The sequence below is a fragment of the Diospyros lotus genome, chromosome 14 (assembly GCF_014633365.1).
Source record: "Diospyros lotus cultivar Yz01 chromosome 14, ASM1463336v1, whole genome shotgun sequence".
Lineage (NCBI taxonomy): Eukaryota > Viridiplantae > Streptophyta > Magnoliopsida > Ericales > Ebenaceae > Diospyros > Diospyros lotus.
Window position 1 is genome coordinate 24,643,775 of NC_068351.1, and position 16,490 is coordinate 24,660,264.

At 34.5% G+C, this 16,490-nt stretch overlaps 2 protein-coding genes across 2 annotated transcripts in view; both read left to right on the forward strand.

The window, feature by feature from the left end:
* Positions 1-5,309: 5,309 nt before the first annotated feature.
* Positions 5,310-6,132, forward strand: LOC127790580 (VQ motif-containing protein 11). The gene has a single exon (XM_052320150.1). It carries the CDS (start codon positions 5,412-5,414, stop codon positions 5,940-5,942), a length of 531 nt encoding a protein of 176 aa, XP_052176110.1. The 5' UTR covers positions 5,310-5,411; the 3' UTR covers positions 5,943-6,132.
* A 2,486-nt stretch (positions 6,133-8,618) lies between these two features.
* Positions 8,619-16,490, forward strand: part of LOC127790955 (formamidopyrimidine-DNA glycosylase) — a 21,323-nt gene continuing 13,451 nt past the window's right edge. Inside the window, exons 1-4 of the mRNA XM_052320690.1 lie at positions 8,619-9,017; positions 9,778-9,829; positions 10,562-10,574; positions 14,048-14,477. Of these exons, the coding sequence (XP_052176650.1) occupies positions 8,789-9,017; positions 9,778-9,829; positions 10,562-10,574; positions 14,048-14,477 (724 nt within the window). The 5' untranslated portion in view covers positions 8,619-8,788. The remainder of the gene's footprint in view (positions 9,018-9,777; positions 9,830-10,561; positions 10,575-14,047; positions 14,478-16,490) is intronic.

A 16,490-nucleotide genomic window follows, 5' to 3' on the forward strand; every position in this document is an offset into this window, starting at 1 on the left:
TTATAATAAGAAAAATCTAAAAATTTTGTTAAAAGGCCTAAAAATATTCCCAAAAAATACCTAAATTTTATAAAAGACCTAAAATTTTCATAAAAAAAGACTTAAAAATATTCAAAAAAAATACCTCAAATTCATAAAAAGTACCAAAAAATAAAACATATAAAATGAAATTTAGGTCTTTTTTTATTGTTTTTAGTCTTTTTATGAAATTTTAAGTCTTTCTTTAAATATTTTTAGGTATTTTTATAAAATTTAGGTTTTTTTGTATTTCTTGGTATTTTTTATAAGATTTTTATGTCTTTTTATGAAATTTAGGCCTTTATGGAAATATTTTTAGCTTTTTTATGAAATGTTTAAGTCTTTTTTGAAATTTAGGTCATTTTTATTATTTTTAGGTCTTTTTTATAAATTTTTAGGAAATTTATGTCCTTTTTAAAATATTTGTATGTCTTTTTATGAAATTTAGGTTTTTTTAATATTTTTAGATTTTTTATATAAAATTTAGGTCTTTTTTAAAATAAAAAATAATACTTTTTTCATATCATGAACCATATGTCAAATTTTTTTTATTGTTGAATGATCAAATGTCATATTTATGTTTTAAGTATAATTTGATATGTTCCACTGATGTAGTATCCTATACAGCGTAGATAATAATTTTGTTTAAAAATTATATTTACAAAACGACTCTTATTTTTTTTTCATTCACATATTTTGTTTCTTATTTTTTTTTTTAAAATGTCATTTTCCTATTTTAATTTCGTATCATATCCATTTTGCATTTTCTTTTTCCATATGTAATCTAAATCTCCAAGCTTGAGCATGCCTAAAGCTATTGTTTTCTACAAAAAAAAAAAAAAAAAGTTAAGGTCTTATCCCTAATAATTTTTTCAACAATTAAATCAGTCACTATGTTCAAGAATGACGCAATAGTGATGCGATAAAAGCACAATAATCAACATACTTCACTCGTTAAACATGAAAGATAACACCAACACTCAGTGGTTCATACAAGGGTTTTAGTTGATTTTTCAAAAACAACAATATATGGCAGCAAAAATAAAACAAGATCACCTTGCTAGACTTTATATGTAACAACCATATGCAACTAAAGCAAAAATATCACTAAGGGAGTAAGAAAGATACACATAACTGGATGAACAAAAATCTGGTGACTATGCTAAAAACGAATCTGTGTAGCTCTCATTCTTATTGCAAGCTCCTAAAAACTATCTCACGAACAACTCCGAGTTTTTTTTCCTTAGATGACCAGTCTACCCCGCTAACATGAGGAACTAAGTTAGTCCACGCTCCATGTTACGTTGGAACTCTACAAGAAGCTTTTGTGCTAGTCAAGCTTCTACGTTGGTGATGAAATGCTATAGTAGGTTTCTTTAATAGAATGACCAACAATCTCACTGTTGGGTACAAGATGCAAAAAAGCAACAAACAAAAAATAGCAAGAACGTGGGTTTTCAAGGAAGAAGAAAAACAAATGAGAAGACTGTCGAGGGAACTCTTTGATATAGCAAGCTTTCTTCTCTTCTTGTCTTATTTTGCTTCAACTATTCCTTCCCTTCTTATAGTCAGTCAAACCGACTAAGGAGGATAAAATATTGGAATTAGCATGCAAAAGTAAAAACAACCTTTTCATGTTTTCTATTTCCCGCACATTTTTCTTTCATTACCCATCTGAAAGCTGCAACAAAGCATTAATTACTTTGTTACAATAAATGACAAGAGAACGTTCCCGAATTTGAATCTCGTTGTTAGAAATGGTCAACAATTATAGGAAATGATCAACCATTTCAGAGTGAATCAACAAGAAACAACCAACCATTTCATAAGGAAGTCAACTGTGTTAGAATGACTCAACAAGGAATGGTAGACCATTTTAAAAATTGATTGACCGCTTCAATTATTTCGTCTCAACTTTCACTTAATTACATCAAGGCCTGCCATTAACTTTTAATAGCCCTCCCATTAACTCTTAATAGAATCGAGACCTCATATTAACTCTTAACGACATGCATGTTAACTCTTAATGTTTGCTCTCGTTGATTAAAAAATTCCGTTAACTCTTAACAACGTCTTTCATCATTAACCTTTAATGATGATCGAAAAGTCATTACAGTAATGCATCACTAATCCAACATTATACTCAGATTTACGTGTGACTTTCTAGGTTCACTATTGAATAACAATCAGGATATGTGAATAACTTTGACATTGATCAAATAATTCAATTTACAATAAAATTATCTCCATGTCTTACATGTATCCCTAGAGATTCTAAGTAACAATTACCATTATGTTAAGACAATCCTATCAGTAATGAAATCATAACTTCAAGTGAGCCAATTAGGGCATTCGATTACCGTGTACTATCATTCTATTGAATAACATCCCGATCAAATGAGAGTTATGGATTGATCAAAATCACAGGACTCGATAGTTATGCCAAGATCTAGCATGATATGATTGAGATGACACTTTGAAACTTTGTCTGACATTGGAAACTCATTTCCAATCACGTGCACCTTGGTTGGGGGTTTAAGCAATCACAAACTATAACTGATTACATAGGATGCTCATCTCACGTCGGATGTCAATGGATCTCATCAGCAATCACTTGTCTCTATACGTTACTGTATAGAAACCGCACAAAGAACATTCTCACCTCACATTTAGGAGGATCTCGTGCAACGATAAATCTCTGATATCAACGTACAAGACAACTGTGTTGCCTCCAATCCAAGGACCAGTAACACAATTGAAATCATTAATCCTTAACCATATGATATGTTATTTACGTCACATTCAATAAATGTTCATCTAATACCTACCCACATGTCTACTATTTTCATCTCATAAATTATGGCACGTGACTCACCATCATTTATCATTAGAATTTCATATTAATCAAATGCAGTAGTTCACGTGTCAGTTCATAATCGATTAATCATTTTTCTCTTATGATAAACCTAAGGACTATGAATATCTTTAAGAAATCCTAAACTTAAGTATCTTTATCACATATTCTTAATAGTTTAAGAATAAGACATTTATTAAGAAAATTAAGGACTCATTCATATACAAATTGAAAAACTATGAATAAAAATATAACCATAAAATATGTTAATATATTTTATTAAATTTACAAGATATGCATCATTAGTCTCAATTTATATATGTTAAATATTATCTAAATCTAAGTATTAGATCACTAATTCTAATAAAACACTCAACTTTTATATGTGTACTCTGTCTTGAGATAGTGAGCAAGATAAATACATCTTTATCGGTTGAGATAAAATCTATTTAGATGGGCTCCGCTTGGGCCCTAGAATTATTTTCGGACTCATGACCAAGGGACTTGAGGACAGGCAAATCTCCTCTTGGGTCCTTTTTTTTGTCTTGGGACCCACTTTTAGGGTTGAGCCATTCTAGGCTTTATGACAGTGCCCATCATCACCAACCCACCAAAGCTATTAATTTACTTACATGGTTGAAACCGAGGTAAAAAAGTTAAATGATGCTTTGATTATTTTAAAAGTTTTTATTTTAAATTATTAATTCAAAAATTGTGAATTTGTTATTTATTGACAATTAATTAAAATCTATAATTTTATAATTAAATAAATAAAAAAAAACATAGTTTTATTTAGGATTTGAGTGGGTGATCAATTTGATGATGATTTATTGAAATTGTCAAATTATAACCTACCGCTTATCTTGTTGTTTGGCAATTTGGCAGTTTAAGTTAGTTTGATTTTTCTGATTCACAGTATATTGCTTGCAATTAATTCAAATCTCAAAGATATCAAATATAATTTTTTTTAAGAAAAGTATGAGTGGAATATAATATATATATATATATACACTATATGAATTATATTGTTAATTAATTAATAGTTTTTTTAAGTTATATATATATATTTAATAATTTGTTTGTTAAGAAAAAAGTAATAATAAATCAATAATCATCTCTTCAGTGGTCAATCTGAAGAAGAGGTGTATTCAAATAATAATGCAAGCTAAAATAAACTTAAAAATGTATTCTTTATTAAGGATTAAAATTTAAATTATTATCCAAATAAATAGAACAATACATATTAGTTTAATGAGTTCACATATAATTGAAGTACAATATATCAAACAATTTAGTTAATTAATTAAATAATATATTATGTTAAATTAATTAAATGATGGAAATGGATTAATTAGTGATTATGAAAAACATTTTTCTTAATTTTAGAATTATAACACTTAGGAATAAAAGAAGACAAATAATGAAAATAAAAAATATATATATATAGAAAAAGAGGTTGTGATTGCAAATGTGTGAAGCGGAAGAAGAGTAAAGCAAAGAAAATACAACAAAAAAAGTCGAGATATTTTATAAATATTATTAAAGATAATAGGTTTGTTGGTGATATTTTTCTGTAAAAGAATAACAACTGTTAGTTATATAGTGTTAGACATCAAATGTCAAAACGACATCTAACAATGATTTTGTTGGATGTCTTAAATAGTCAATATTAACGTTTCAAATAACGACTGACATTAATAAATATGAATTAAAATATTTAAATACGGTCGTATTAGTAATATGTCCACTATTAGTATTTCATTTATAGAAAACTTTTATTAGAAAAAGTCATGGGAAATATTTTGTTGCTTACTCCACTCAACTTTTTTAAAAAATATATATAAAAAAAAGCATGTGTTTTTAATTTTTTATCATACTTAAATACATTAGCGGTATATGGAGAAGCAAAGAGGGAGATGAAGAAGAAGATCACACGGCTCACCTCTTTGCTTGCTCTTGACTCTTCTGTTTGTTTGCTACATTCAAATTTCAAAGCTTCCCGACCGACTTGATTTCCTTTTGCTAATCCCACCCCTCCTGGCACTAGCACCGGCGGCACTGGCACCCTTAATTTCTCTCCCGGGTGAAATAGTAAGAAGAAAGGAGTGGAAATAGCACCCCTATTTATGAGTGAATGGCTCTGCACTCTGACAATCTTATTTACAGCACCCAAAACAAAATAAAAGCAAAGCACAGCACCGCACAGCGAGCGGGAAAATCAAAAATAAAAATACCAAACAAAAATAAAAGATATTCAGTTTATTGGTTGACAAGACAAAATGACCAAAATGTCCTTGTCTCGGTGTTTATAATTATCACCCGCATATGAATATTTTAGTCCTTTCATCTCAATTTCACATGTACAAAATTATTATTATTGGAATAAAGAAGGAAAAGGATCATTTTAACGGCAAGAGCTTCTAAAAACATTATAAAAACCGCCATTATATTTCATCCACCACCACCTCTCGTTGCCGTCAGTTTCCTTCAACCTCTTTCTCTCTGTCATCATCTTCTTCTCCACTCCAACCTCTCTTCCATGGCCGCCCCTCCTTCATCTTCTTCAAACCCTAACACAAACGACAATGAACCCAGCTGTCTAGCGGCCAACACCACCCCCACCACCTTCTTCGTCCAAGCCGACCCATCCAACTTCCGAGCGGTGGTCCAGAGACTCACCGGAGCGCCCCAGGATCCGGCGACGCAGAAGCTCCCCGTCACGGCTCGCCTCGCCGGAAAGCCCGTGGCAGGCGAGATTATGGGCATTATGAGGAGATCGGTCTTCAGGCTTCACGAGCGGAGGCAGAGCGGCGCCAGGAACCTGGAGATCAAGCTCGGCGGCGGCCTGCAGCGGAGCTTCGGCGAGGAGGCGTCTCCGGTGTCGCCGCTGGAGATGATGGAGGAGGAGGAGAGGGCAATCGCAGAGAAGGGTTTCTACTTGCACCCGAGTCCACTCAGTACGCCTAGAGGCTCTGACCCGGAGCTCTTGCCTTTGTTCCCTCTCCACTCTCCCACCTATCAACACCATTCATCATCATCTTCTTCTTCTTCTTCTTCTTCTTCCACTTAACTTAAACCGTTCAAATTTCAAACCCGTTTGAGTTATGTTTCCGGTAGACTGTAGTTTGGTAGGTAGAAAGAGGGTTTAGTTTATTATGATTTGAAAAGTAATTATACATATGTATCATATTTTCATGTGATCCTCGGACTTTAATTCTTTCATGATTAAAGTGTTGGATTAATTATTATGACTCATTAGTTAATTAGTTCTCTCAAGAGCAAAGTATTGTACTCAATCCCTCACGATATGGATTGAATGATCGGATAAGCGATATCTCAATGTCAATTTAGTGAATCGTGAGTTGAATTATTAGTCGAGTTAAGCTCCAGCTTGAAGCTTTAACAAGACAAGACAAGCTCGGTAGAAGTCTACCAAATTGACTTATTTTAAAAATCTGTTTAGTTAATTAATATTTAAGATATAAAAATACTTTTGAAAAATGCAAATTACACTTGTAAAATAAACTTTTGGAAAGTAAATGTTGAAATTTTGAAAGAGTGTGTAAGAAAAAAAAACAGAATTACCCAAATCGAATTGACCCAAATTGCCAAACTATAATTTTTTTGATTTAGGCAATAAGTAATGATTTGAACTACTAGAAAAACCAACCATGAGAATATCATAATTTAATAAGTTGACATATAAAATCGATTACTTATACCTTTTAATTGAGGTTTAAAAAATCTATATAATCGCTAATTCTTGATCATTTTACAATTTAGACGCATTGATATATAGTTGTGTTTTTAATTTATAATTTTATTATTTTTGATATTTCATGAGATTGCTTTAATTTTGTTGGGTGAATACTATTTTTTTTTACCTTTAATGATTATGTTTCTTAAATTGTCTAGATATATAGCTAAGTTATGATTTGCATAGTTTGGCAATGGTTTAAGAAGTAACAAAATTGTCACTGGGGATTTGGTTTGGAAAGTACAACCATATAAATTATTTAAAATTTATTAATTACTGTTATTATTAGTCTGTGACATTGTTTATATGATTTTTAAAGTGATTTTGTTAAATTAAATATCAAAAATTCAAATTTTTAATTAAGTTATTTATAATGTTATTTTTATAAAATTAAAATTTAGGCCGACACAATAGTCTAAGCCTACAAACGAGTCTAACTGCAAGTTCAAAAATGTTAAGTTTAACTCAACCTATTATATAAATGATAAATCGAGACAAAATTAATTTGCTACAAAAATGAATTAGATTGGGTAGACTTCCAGATTGCTCAACCCATCTTACGTTTAGGTGTGTTTGATTGTATTACATATAATTTAATTCTACGTAATATTTGCCTAGAAAACAAAAATCATTTCACTCCCTTAAAAAATAAATTTCATGAAAAAAAATTTTAAATATTTATATCATACACATTTTTTTATAAAAAAATTAAAAATATTTAATTATTTTCGTATAAAATATTATAATAATTATACATCTTCTATGCTTAAATATGCGATCATAGTATTTGGTGAATGTTTAAAAGTAATGTTCAGAATAAATTATAGAAAAATAAATTTCTAACATGTTTTTAATCTTTGGCCTAATTTTGTATTCTTTTAAGAGTTATATCAATTTTTTTTTATTTAATTTCAATTATACACTGATAATAGAGATGACAAACGGGCCGGGCCAGGCTGCCACCAAATGGCTCGCGGGCCGGGCCAAATCGACCCGCTTAAAAACGGGCCAGCAGATTGCTGGCCCTGGCCCGGCCCTACACAGGCTCGCGGGCCAAATGGGCCAGCCCAGCTCGCCCAGAGACTGAGAGCGAGGGACATGGGCGACAGAAGGCGAGTGAAGGCGAGAGCGAAGGGCGTGGGCGAGGGCGAAAACGAGACAGAGGGCGAGGTAAGGGCGAGGGCGAGACAAGGGTGAGGGCGAGGGCAAGACAAAGGGCGAGTGAGGACGACGACTGGCGAGACGAGGATGAGGGCGAGGGCAACAGAGGGCGAGATAGAGGGTGAGGGCTGTTTGGGGGGGTTGTGTGGCTGATTAACTGGTCAAGCGGGCCAGCCCGGCCTGCCACCATTTGGCCCGTCGGGCCAAGCCGGTGCCAAATCGGCCCGGCCTTAAATGGGCCAGCAAAATGCTAGCCCTAGCCCGATGCCGGGCCGAGCCCCAATGAGCCAATCCCATTTTTGCCATCTCTAATTGATAGTACATTATATATATATATATATTTTATTCCCTATATTTTATTATTTCTCAAAACCTTCTTAGTTTGCTCGTGTTCAAAAACTTCATCGAACACAACTTTATGTAATTTTTTTTGTTTCTTAATAAAAGAGATTAACTACTATAATAGTAAATTATAGATCTCCTCTTTTTATAATTTTGCTCGATGGTGTAATTTTTAAATTAAAGGGGTGCATTTCAAGATATTTTTAAATATTTATTTTTTTAAAAAACTATTATATTATATATATATTTTAAAAATTGCAAGCATCCCATCATGTCATATTCTATAAATATAAAAATAATATTATTTATGGGGATGAATCTCTAATTTAGTTGATATTTTTTATTAAAAAAATACAAATATCTATATTTATATTTTATTATATTATTTTTTAATTAAAAATATTAATTAAATTAAAAATCGAATCTAAATAAATAGGATTACTCTGCACACTCTACACATAAAAGGCTAAAGCCTGCAAGGGATGCGCAAACGTGCTAGTCACGTGCCATTCCTTTCCATTGCCTGCCGCGTCTCCCGAGGTTTCGCTGGAATCCATCTCTGTCCCTCTCCTCTCTTAAGCAGGGAGGCGTCGACAGAAAAAGCGCGCGAAAACTTCAGGAGCTTCAGAGCATCGGCGACGACGACGCCAGTGGCAATGCCGGAGCTTCCAGAGGTAGAAGCCGCTCGAAGAGCCATCGAGGAAAACTGCATCGGCAAGAAGATCAAGAGATCGATCATAGCCGACGATCCCAAGGTCATCGATGGCGTGTCCCCTTCCCACTTCCAAGCCTCTCTTCTCGGCAAGACCATCGTTGCCGCTCACCGCAAGGGAAAAAACATGTGGCTTCAGCTCGATTCCCCTCCTTTTCCTTCTTTCCAGTTCGGTACGTTCCCACTCGACGCTCAAAAACCCTAGAACCTCAGTCTCGCCCACACATTACTCTCTGGATTTATCTTCGTCGCTTTCTGGATCAGAATAAGCTCTCGACTACCTGGACTTGTGTTTTTTTTTTTTTTTTTGGGGGGGGGGGGGGGGTGGTGTCTCGTGTTTTAGGATTTTTTCTTCTCTTCATCTTGCTCGTAATAACTTGAGCATTTTCTTTTAATTCTGTTTCATTTAGATGCATTAGTTATCTTCTACTGTTTGGGAACTTTGGCTTTGAGTCATGAGAACTTGATGGTGAAACGTTGATGGTTATTGAGGAAACCTTGGTAGAGCGTGTGTAAAAGTTTCAACCTTCTAAGTTTGTTTAATACCTGTATAGGTATAGCTTAAACGATTTGTTTTAGTTTTTCCTATCTAATTAACTGGCTTGGTTTAGGAATTCTAATATTGTTCTCTTTTCCTGGCTCATGATATATCCGCCATCTAGCAGTTGTCTGGAAAGTAAAAGAAAATGAAATTTGGAAATTTGCTCCATATGTCGTGTTGTTGAAATGGTGAAAAGGCTACCCAAAACAGGGTGTTAGACATTATTGGTTTGAGTTTATGTAATTTTTATTTTCTTTATTTTTATTTATTTGTGCCTTAATTCTTAGTGTTCTGGGCAAAAAATAAAGAATATTGAATCCTGTTTATTGTCATTTTAAATGATGCCATTTACTTTTTCCCCAGTATTATCCTATTGTTTCTGCGTCTTTTAGGGATGGCAGGGGCTGTCTATATCAAGGGAGTTGCAGTTACAAAATATAAGAGGTAAATTCTTTTCATGTTCCCTGCATTGGATTCTAGGTGTTATAAGATGACTACTATTTGACTGAAGAAAAAGGATTTAAAAGATTCGAAGATCTAGTGAGATTTAGCATGATGGTAATTATCCTGTAGTCTTTAAATGAAATAACCAAATGCAGTATTTGATATAGAAAAAGATGTTTATTGGTCTATCTATGGGTAAACTAGTTTTGTACTCACTTGAATAGTCATGCCAAATGGGTAGGTGGGCTTTCTAAAATTGCTTTTGATAGCAAACAATAAGAATGTATTTGATGGAAGATTTCATGTCATTTGCAAATCTATGCGTTTCACTTTGTTCTCTTAAGTTTTGTAGATGTTACTTGTTGGAAATTAGGATTCATTGAATTAAATATATTAGTTTTTTTTTATTTGACAAATTTGCGCATGGAGCTTGAATTTTAGAATTATTCCAATTTAATTTGTGAAAAATATGAAGTGTTGAAGTTAGCATAAAAAAGATGCAACTTGGAGATTGAAGAACAAAAACGGATATCGGTGCATGTTCCTATGTATTCAAAGGATTATCCTTTTGATTTGTCAATGCTTGAATACATATTCCTATGGAGGTGAATGATCTTGAGATCATGAAGCATGCCAAATGTTCAAGTGAACAAACTTTGCCTTTGAAAAGACTCTTATAGATTTGACTCACTGAGGCACCTTTACTTTAACATTCACTTTTGAGTTTTTAAGGCCCAATGTAAAGGTGCTTTGCAAGATAGCACTGGGAAAACATTTGCAAGCAACTTTGAAACAAAAGGCTTCCCAATGCATGGGGCTACCTACTTTTTGATGATCATATTTTGTATTCAATATTCCCAGTGCATTTTTTTTTTTTTTTTTTTTTAAGGAAAGGGCCATTTCCATAACTCAAACCTATGACATTTTGGTCACAAAGGAGCAATCTTATCATTGCTTCTAAGGGTTACGTGCGACTTAAAAAATTGTAATCAATTTAGAAAATAAGATTTCAATGCCCTAAGCTTTTCAGATGCTATTAATATGGACTTTTGAGGGTTGTTCAATAAGATTTTATATGGAAAATACTTATAACTGTGAGACGGATTTGAAGTTGTCCTTAGAAAAGATCAGTTTAGATATCTAGGAATAATTGTTCATAAAAGAGAAGATTGTTAAAGTGGAAAAGTGTGCCCTACATTTTATGTGATCCTAAAATATTTTTAAAGCTAAAAGAGAAGTTTTATGGAATGACTTCCAAGACTATATTTCTTATATGGTTCAAAATGTTGACCAATACGCCCACAATATGATTATGCTAAGATAAGAATGTTATAGTAGATGCAAAGTGCTCAAGCAGAGGGTTCTATCAACTAAGCCCTGAAGCTACCCAGGCATTCTCAATGAAGAGCACCCCATAGAGGATCTTCAATGGCAAGTTATAGTTGTTGGGACATGGGATGCAGTGAGCACCATTTTAATGATTATATGACACTAGTTACTCACATCAAGAGCTTATTAGTTAAACCAAGGATGTGTAGGAAGCATCTAGGCTTCAATAGATAGTTCCATTAGCCAACTTGAGGAGGTGTCTCTAGAATCCTTGTACAATTGGGTCTTGTAGTCAGGGGTAGGGTTTTAGGATAGGAATAGATAGGATTCATTCAGATCCAGTACAAATCTAATCTGAATATGATTCCTTTGAATTTCTTAATTTCCTATTTTCAATCTTTACTCTTTCCTATGTTGCTTCTTGGGGCCCATCATTGTGATGTGTGAGTTATAAAGTCCAATCAATCAAATAAGCTTGAAACTCTTTTGATTCATCCCATCGGCTCTGCTCGTCCCAAATACTTGTGATATCTTCCATAGTTAGGAATTTATGAAACACTGTTTTATTCCAGAGTAGAATAGGTACCTTAATTTAGGAGGTATTGCGAGCATTCTTCTTTTAAAATGAACATATTCGACAATTTTTTATTTGTAGTAATGCAGTACTCTTACTACTCTCTTAGTAATTCTGTGCATTTTGGTTTGTATTATCATCTTCTATTATAATTCAAGAGCTGAGTTTGAATATATTTAATAGTTTTTTGTTTGTCAACATTGCCTTATTGATTTTATACTTGTCTATGTACATACCATAGGCTGCCTTGGAAGTTCCACATGGCATGATAAGTTCTATGTATAATCCAGATTCCTCTCACATAGCTATGTTAACTTATTGTTTGCCCAAGTGTGACGAGTTTGCCTTGTAAAGTAATTCATTTATAAGACATTTGTTTCCCCTCTCTTGAACCTTTATGCAAGAACTGCTTATGCTAGAGCTAGAGTCATCACCTAGCTAACTTTTGAGGGTCTGTTTGCTCTGCTAGAATGTTCTCGACATTAATTGACTAATATCTCATGGATAATTCTTCTCATATGGAATTCTCTTAATATCTCCTCAACATGCTAAATTGATATTTTCCTTGTTGTTTGAGACTATCTTGCCAATTTGTAGTCCTAACTAGAGCCCAAAAATCATCTTCATTGATTGAGATTCTTAGGAACTTGCAAGGTTGGAGCCATGGATTTTTATGAGGCGCTTTTTAACAACTTCTCTCAACTATGCCACTTATTATTAATTTGATAGATTTTTTATTATTTAACCATTATAAATCATTATTTAATTAAACGTCTCGCTAACCACACCTTAACTAGAGTTAATTAACCCACTCATGGTTAACTTAACCATGCAAAGGTTCCCACTTAGCCAACTTAGGCTCTAACTTGGGTTAATCTTTCTGAACCTTAGGCTAATCACTTGGGTAACCCATTTGGGAGTACTTGTATGATTATATCACTTTGGGCCAACTTATTTTAGTTATATTTGGCCCTAACCTGAGTAAAATTGTTGGTCATTTTTGTTCCAGATTGCACTTAGTTTCTTCTAAGCACATTAGGCCCAATTCACCCTGACTTGGGCTAGACTTAAACATTGGGCTTCTTCAAAGCCCACTTGAGCTTGTAAATGACACACCACACATTTCATTTGGGCCTGAAACAAGTTGTTGGCCTTCAGCTCAGTGTTGATAACGACAACCTCTTCACATGCCAATGTAAAGGGGGAAGGGTGGCAGCTGGTTGAGGTTATGTTATTTGAGGAAGGGAAAAAGAGATGCTTCTATATTGAATGGAAGTTTCGTAATCAGGAAATCAAAATCCCCTTGGTCTTGCTCTGCTTTTTATGTCAATAGGAATGCTGAGATAGAACGAGGAACCCCAAGATTAGTCATCAACTATAAACCCCTCGATCAGGATAAGATATCCCATTCCAAACAAATCAGATTTATTGAAAAGACTTCATCAGGCAAAAATCTTCTCTAAATTTGACATGAAATCAGGCTTCTGGCAAATCTAGATAGCAGAAAAGGATAAGTATAACACAACATTCATGGTTCCTTTCGGACAATATGAATGAAATGTAATGCCTTTTGGTCTTAAAAATGCTCCGTCAAAATTTGAAAACATTATGAATGATATCTTCACCGCATAGTCTATTCACCATTGTATATATTGATGATGTCTTAGTCTTCAGTGAAAATATCTATCAGCATTGGAAGCATTTGAGAAACTTTCATCCACATTATCAGGAAAAATGGATTAGTTGTATTAGCACCAAAGATCAAACTTTTCCCGACAAAAATCAGATTCTTAGGACACATCATCAGAAATGGGACCATAATTCCCATCCAAAGATCTCTGGAATTTGCTAAAAAATTCCCAGACAAAATATCAGACAAACATCAGTTACAAAGATTCTTAAGATTTCTCAATTACATATCAGACTTCAATCAATACCTCAGACCCATCTGTAAACCACTATTTGACCGCTTGAAAACTAATCCACCTCCTTGGTCAGATACACACACGCATGCAGTCCAGCAAATTAAGTGGCATGTTCATCATCTTTCTCTTCTGCATTTATGTCACCCATCAACATTAAAAATTGTGGAAACAAATGCATCGTAATTAGGTTATGGAGGCATCCTGAAGCAGCATTATCATCACCATGATCATCTTGTTAGATATCACTCTGGTATCTGGAATCCTATTCTAGCAAAATATTATACTATTAAAAAAGAAATTTTATCTATTGTTTTGTGTATTATGAAATTTCAAGATGATCTTTTAAACCAAAAATTTTTACTCCGCATTGATTGTAAATCAACAAAACAGGTTTTACAAAAGGATGTCAAAAATCTTGTAGCTAAACAGATCTTTGCCCGTTGGCAAACTTTATTAGCCATCTTTGATTTTGACATTGAGTTTATCAAAGGAAATTCCAATTCTCTTCCTGACCAGGGAATTCCTTCAGGGAAAACATCAGAATTAGCCCATCAGCCTATGGCCCAATTGCCATTAGGCTCAAAACCTGATCAGACCCAGGGTAATGGTCTGGCTAGTCCACAGCAAATGGCTCGTGGTAAAGACAAATCAAATTTGTTGGATTGGTTGGAGGCTTTGCCAAAAAGCCCAGGAACCCGTAAAATGGTGGTCAGACGATCCCTATGGGACAGGTATTTGATGCATGATCCATCAATTGGTCCACCCTTATTTGCTCCTCCACCATATCAGTTCCTTGTAGAATATACCATTCCCAATCCTGGTTATGTCTATAAGGAAATTAATTATCAAATTGATCCATCAGTCTATCAAAAGATGGAAGAAAGAAGGATTTAGATTATTCGGGAATTTTATCTAAGCAACATTTCACTGCCCTTGGATATTATCAGTAATATTGCTATAAGGGTCTGCACTAATGAATCATTAGATCAGCTATCCTATGCTCTCTTTCTGAGGACGAAGACGATTTAACTGTGGATATGTTTAATAAAATATTTCGTTATTCTCCTTTTAAGCAAAGAAGAGAAGCCAAAAGATCCAATCAGGTATCACCATCAGCAATTCATTAGCCCTAAAATCAGAGGATTTTCCAAAGCAAAAACTGTTTTGTGGAAAGAAGAAGCTAATTTGCCATCAGATCCATCAGCCTTATCAGAATTTTATCAGCTTTATTAAAGGATTGGAAATCAGCCTTATCAATTACAATCTGCCTTATCAGCTCCAGCAAGAATCTTCAATTATCTGCAATGCTATCGGTTGTGTGGAGAAAAATTCAAGCCTAAGGACAGAGCTACTACTTTGGCTTTAAAAAAGAAGTTAGAAGTGTCAATCGTCTGAAGCTTTTCACGCATGGAATTTAAGGGCATTGCAAGACAAATTGAAGCTGCCATATAATTACAGAGACTCTTGCAAACTGATAACAAACTTTGAAGCCAAAGCTAGACACGATCCAAGATATAAAAGATGTTTAGAGGAAGGGAGACTTAGATACTTTCTAATGTAGAGGATCTTCAAGAGAGGCAACTGCAAAGCATACTAGTGATCTAAGGGGCTGATGTTCAGTAGCTAGACTAATGGTTGGATTAGTGGCTATTGGAGCCGAGCAAGGTCAGATCAAATGGCAATCAATCCCAAAACCATAAAGAATTTATCTTGCTGCTGCAACTGTCTGTAGTATTACCAATTGACAACAAAGAGTTGAACTCTTCCTTCAGGGATTCTATGCAGCCAAGGAATTCAGACATATCCATATCTTGTTGCTTCAAGTGAACAATAGTGGAAACAACATAGTAGAGACGTTGGTTATCATTTGTATAAAGAGATTTGGCCTTTGTCCATCTCTGAACATAAGTCTTGTGTGCTTTGTAAATAACATATAGTTTGGGATCAATTGTTTGACATAACATGTTGCAAAAAAGAGTGTCGGTTTTCTTCTAGGTTGCTCTCTCTCAGCAACAAGAATTGCATCGGCTTTCGTACTTAGTATATCTTCCATTTCTTGACCCATGAACCATAACTCAACAGAGGCAGAAGACATATAATTGGTACTTCCAACCAGTTTTCCAGAGATAATGATAGGTGAAGAAGAAAAAGGCGAAGAAAAACCTACAGATTTAGATTTGGAGGCAACTGAAGATGCTGGACTCTCCATAATTTGGATGGAAGGTAGTTTTGAAGTGTCTTCAATGGCAGATATGTCGGAAGGACTCCATATTTTGGATGGAAGTCACTTTTGAAGTGTCTTCGATGGCAAACTTGTCGGATGTGGAGTGGATCTGGTTTAAGTGGGTCTGGACAAATCTGATTGGTCGGATCTGGTTTGATGAGTCAGATCTAGGTTAAACAGATCTAAAACAGATGATGCTTTGGCGGGTCGAGTTAGACCAGATATGCGTTTTAAGTTTAGAAACCAATTGAAAAGCTGAAAAATCGCAAGTGTATGGTAAACTTGAAGAAGGAAGCCGCGAACAACGGTGACGATGCTGGGTGGCAGCAACAGCGGTGGCGGGCGTAGATCTAGGAGATGAGAGAGGCGCGACTGGATTTGGAGGTGGCGGTGGTCGGGGCACAACCACGATGGAAGGGTGAGGCGGCGTAGCACGAAGAAGGTCGATATGTTTTAGATTGACCAAGGGGATGACAAAGATGGCGGTAGGAGGGCCATGGATGGCGGTGGTGCAAGGCGGTTGCGGATGTGCGAGAAGCAGCGACGATTGCTTGGAGCTGCCGTAAAAGCGCAATAGCCACATGAGTGAGAGATAGTGGCGGCGACGGA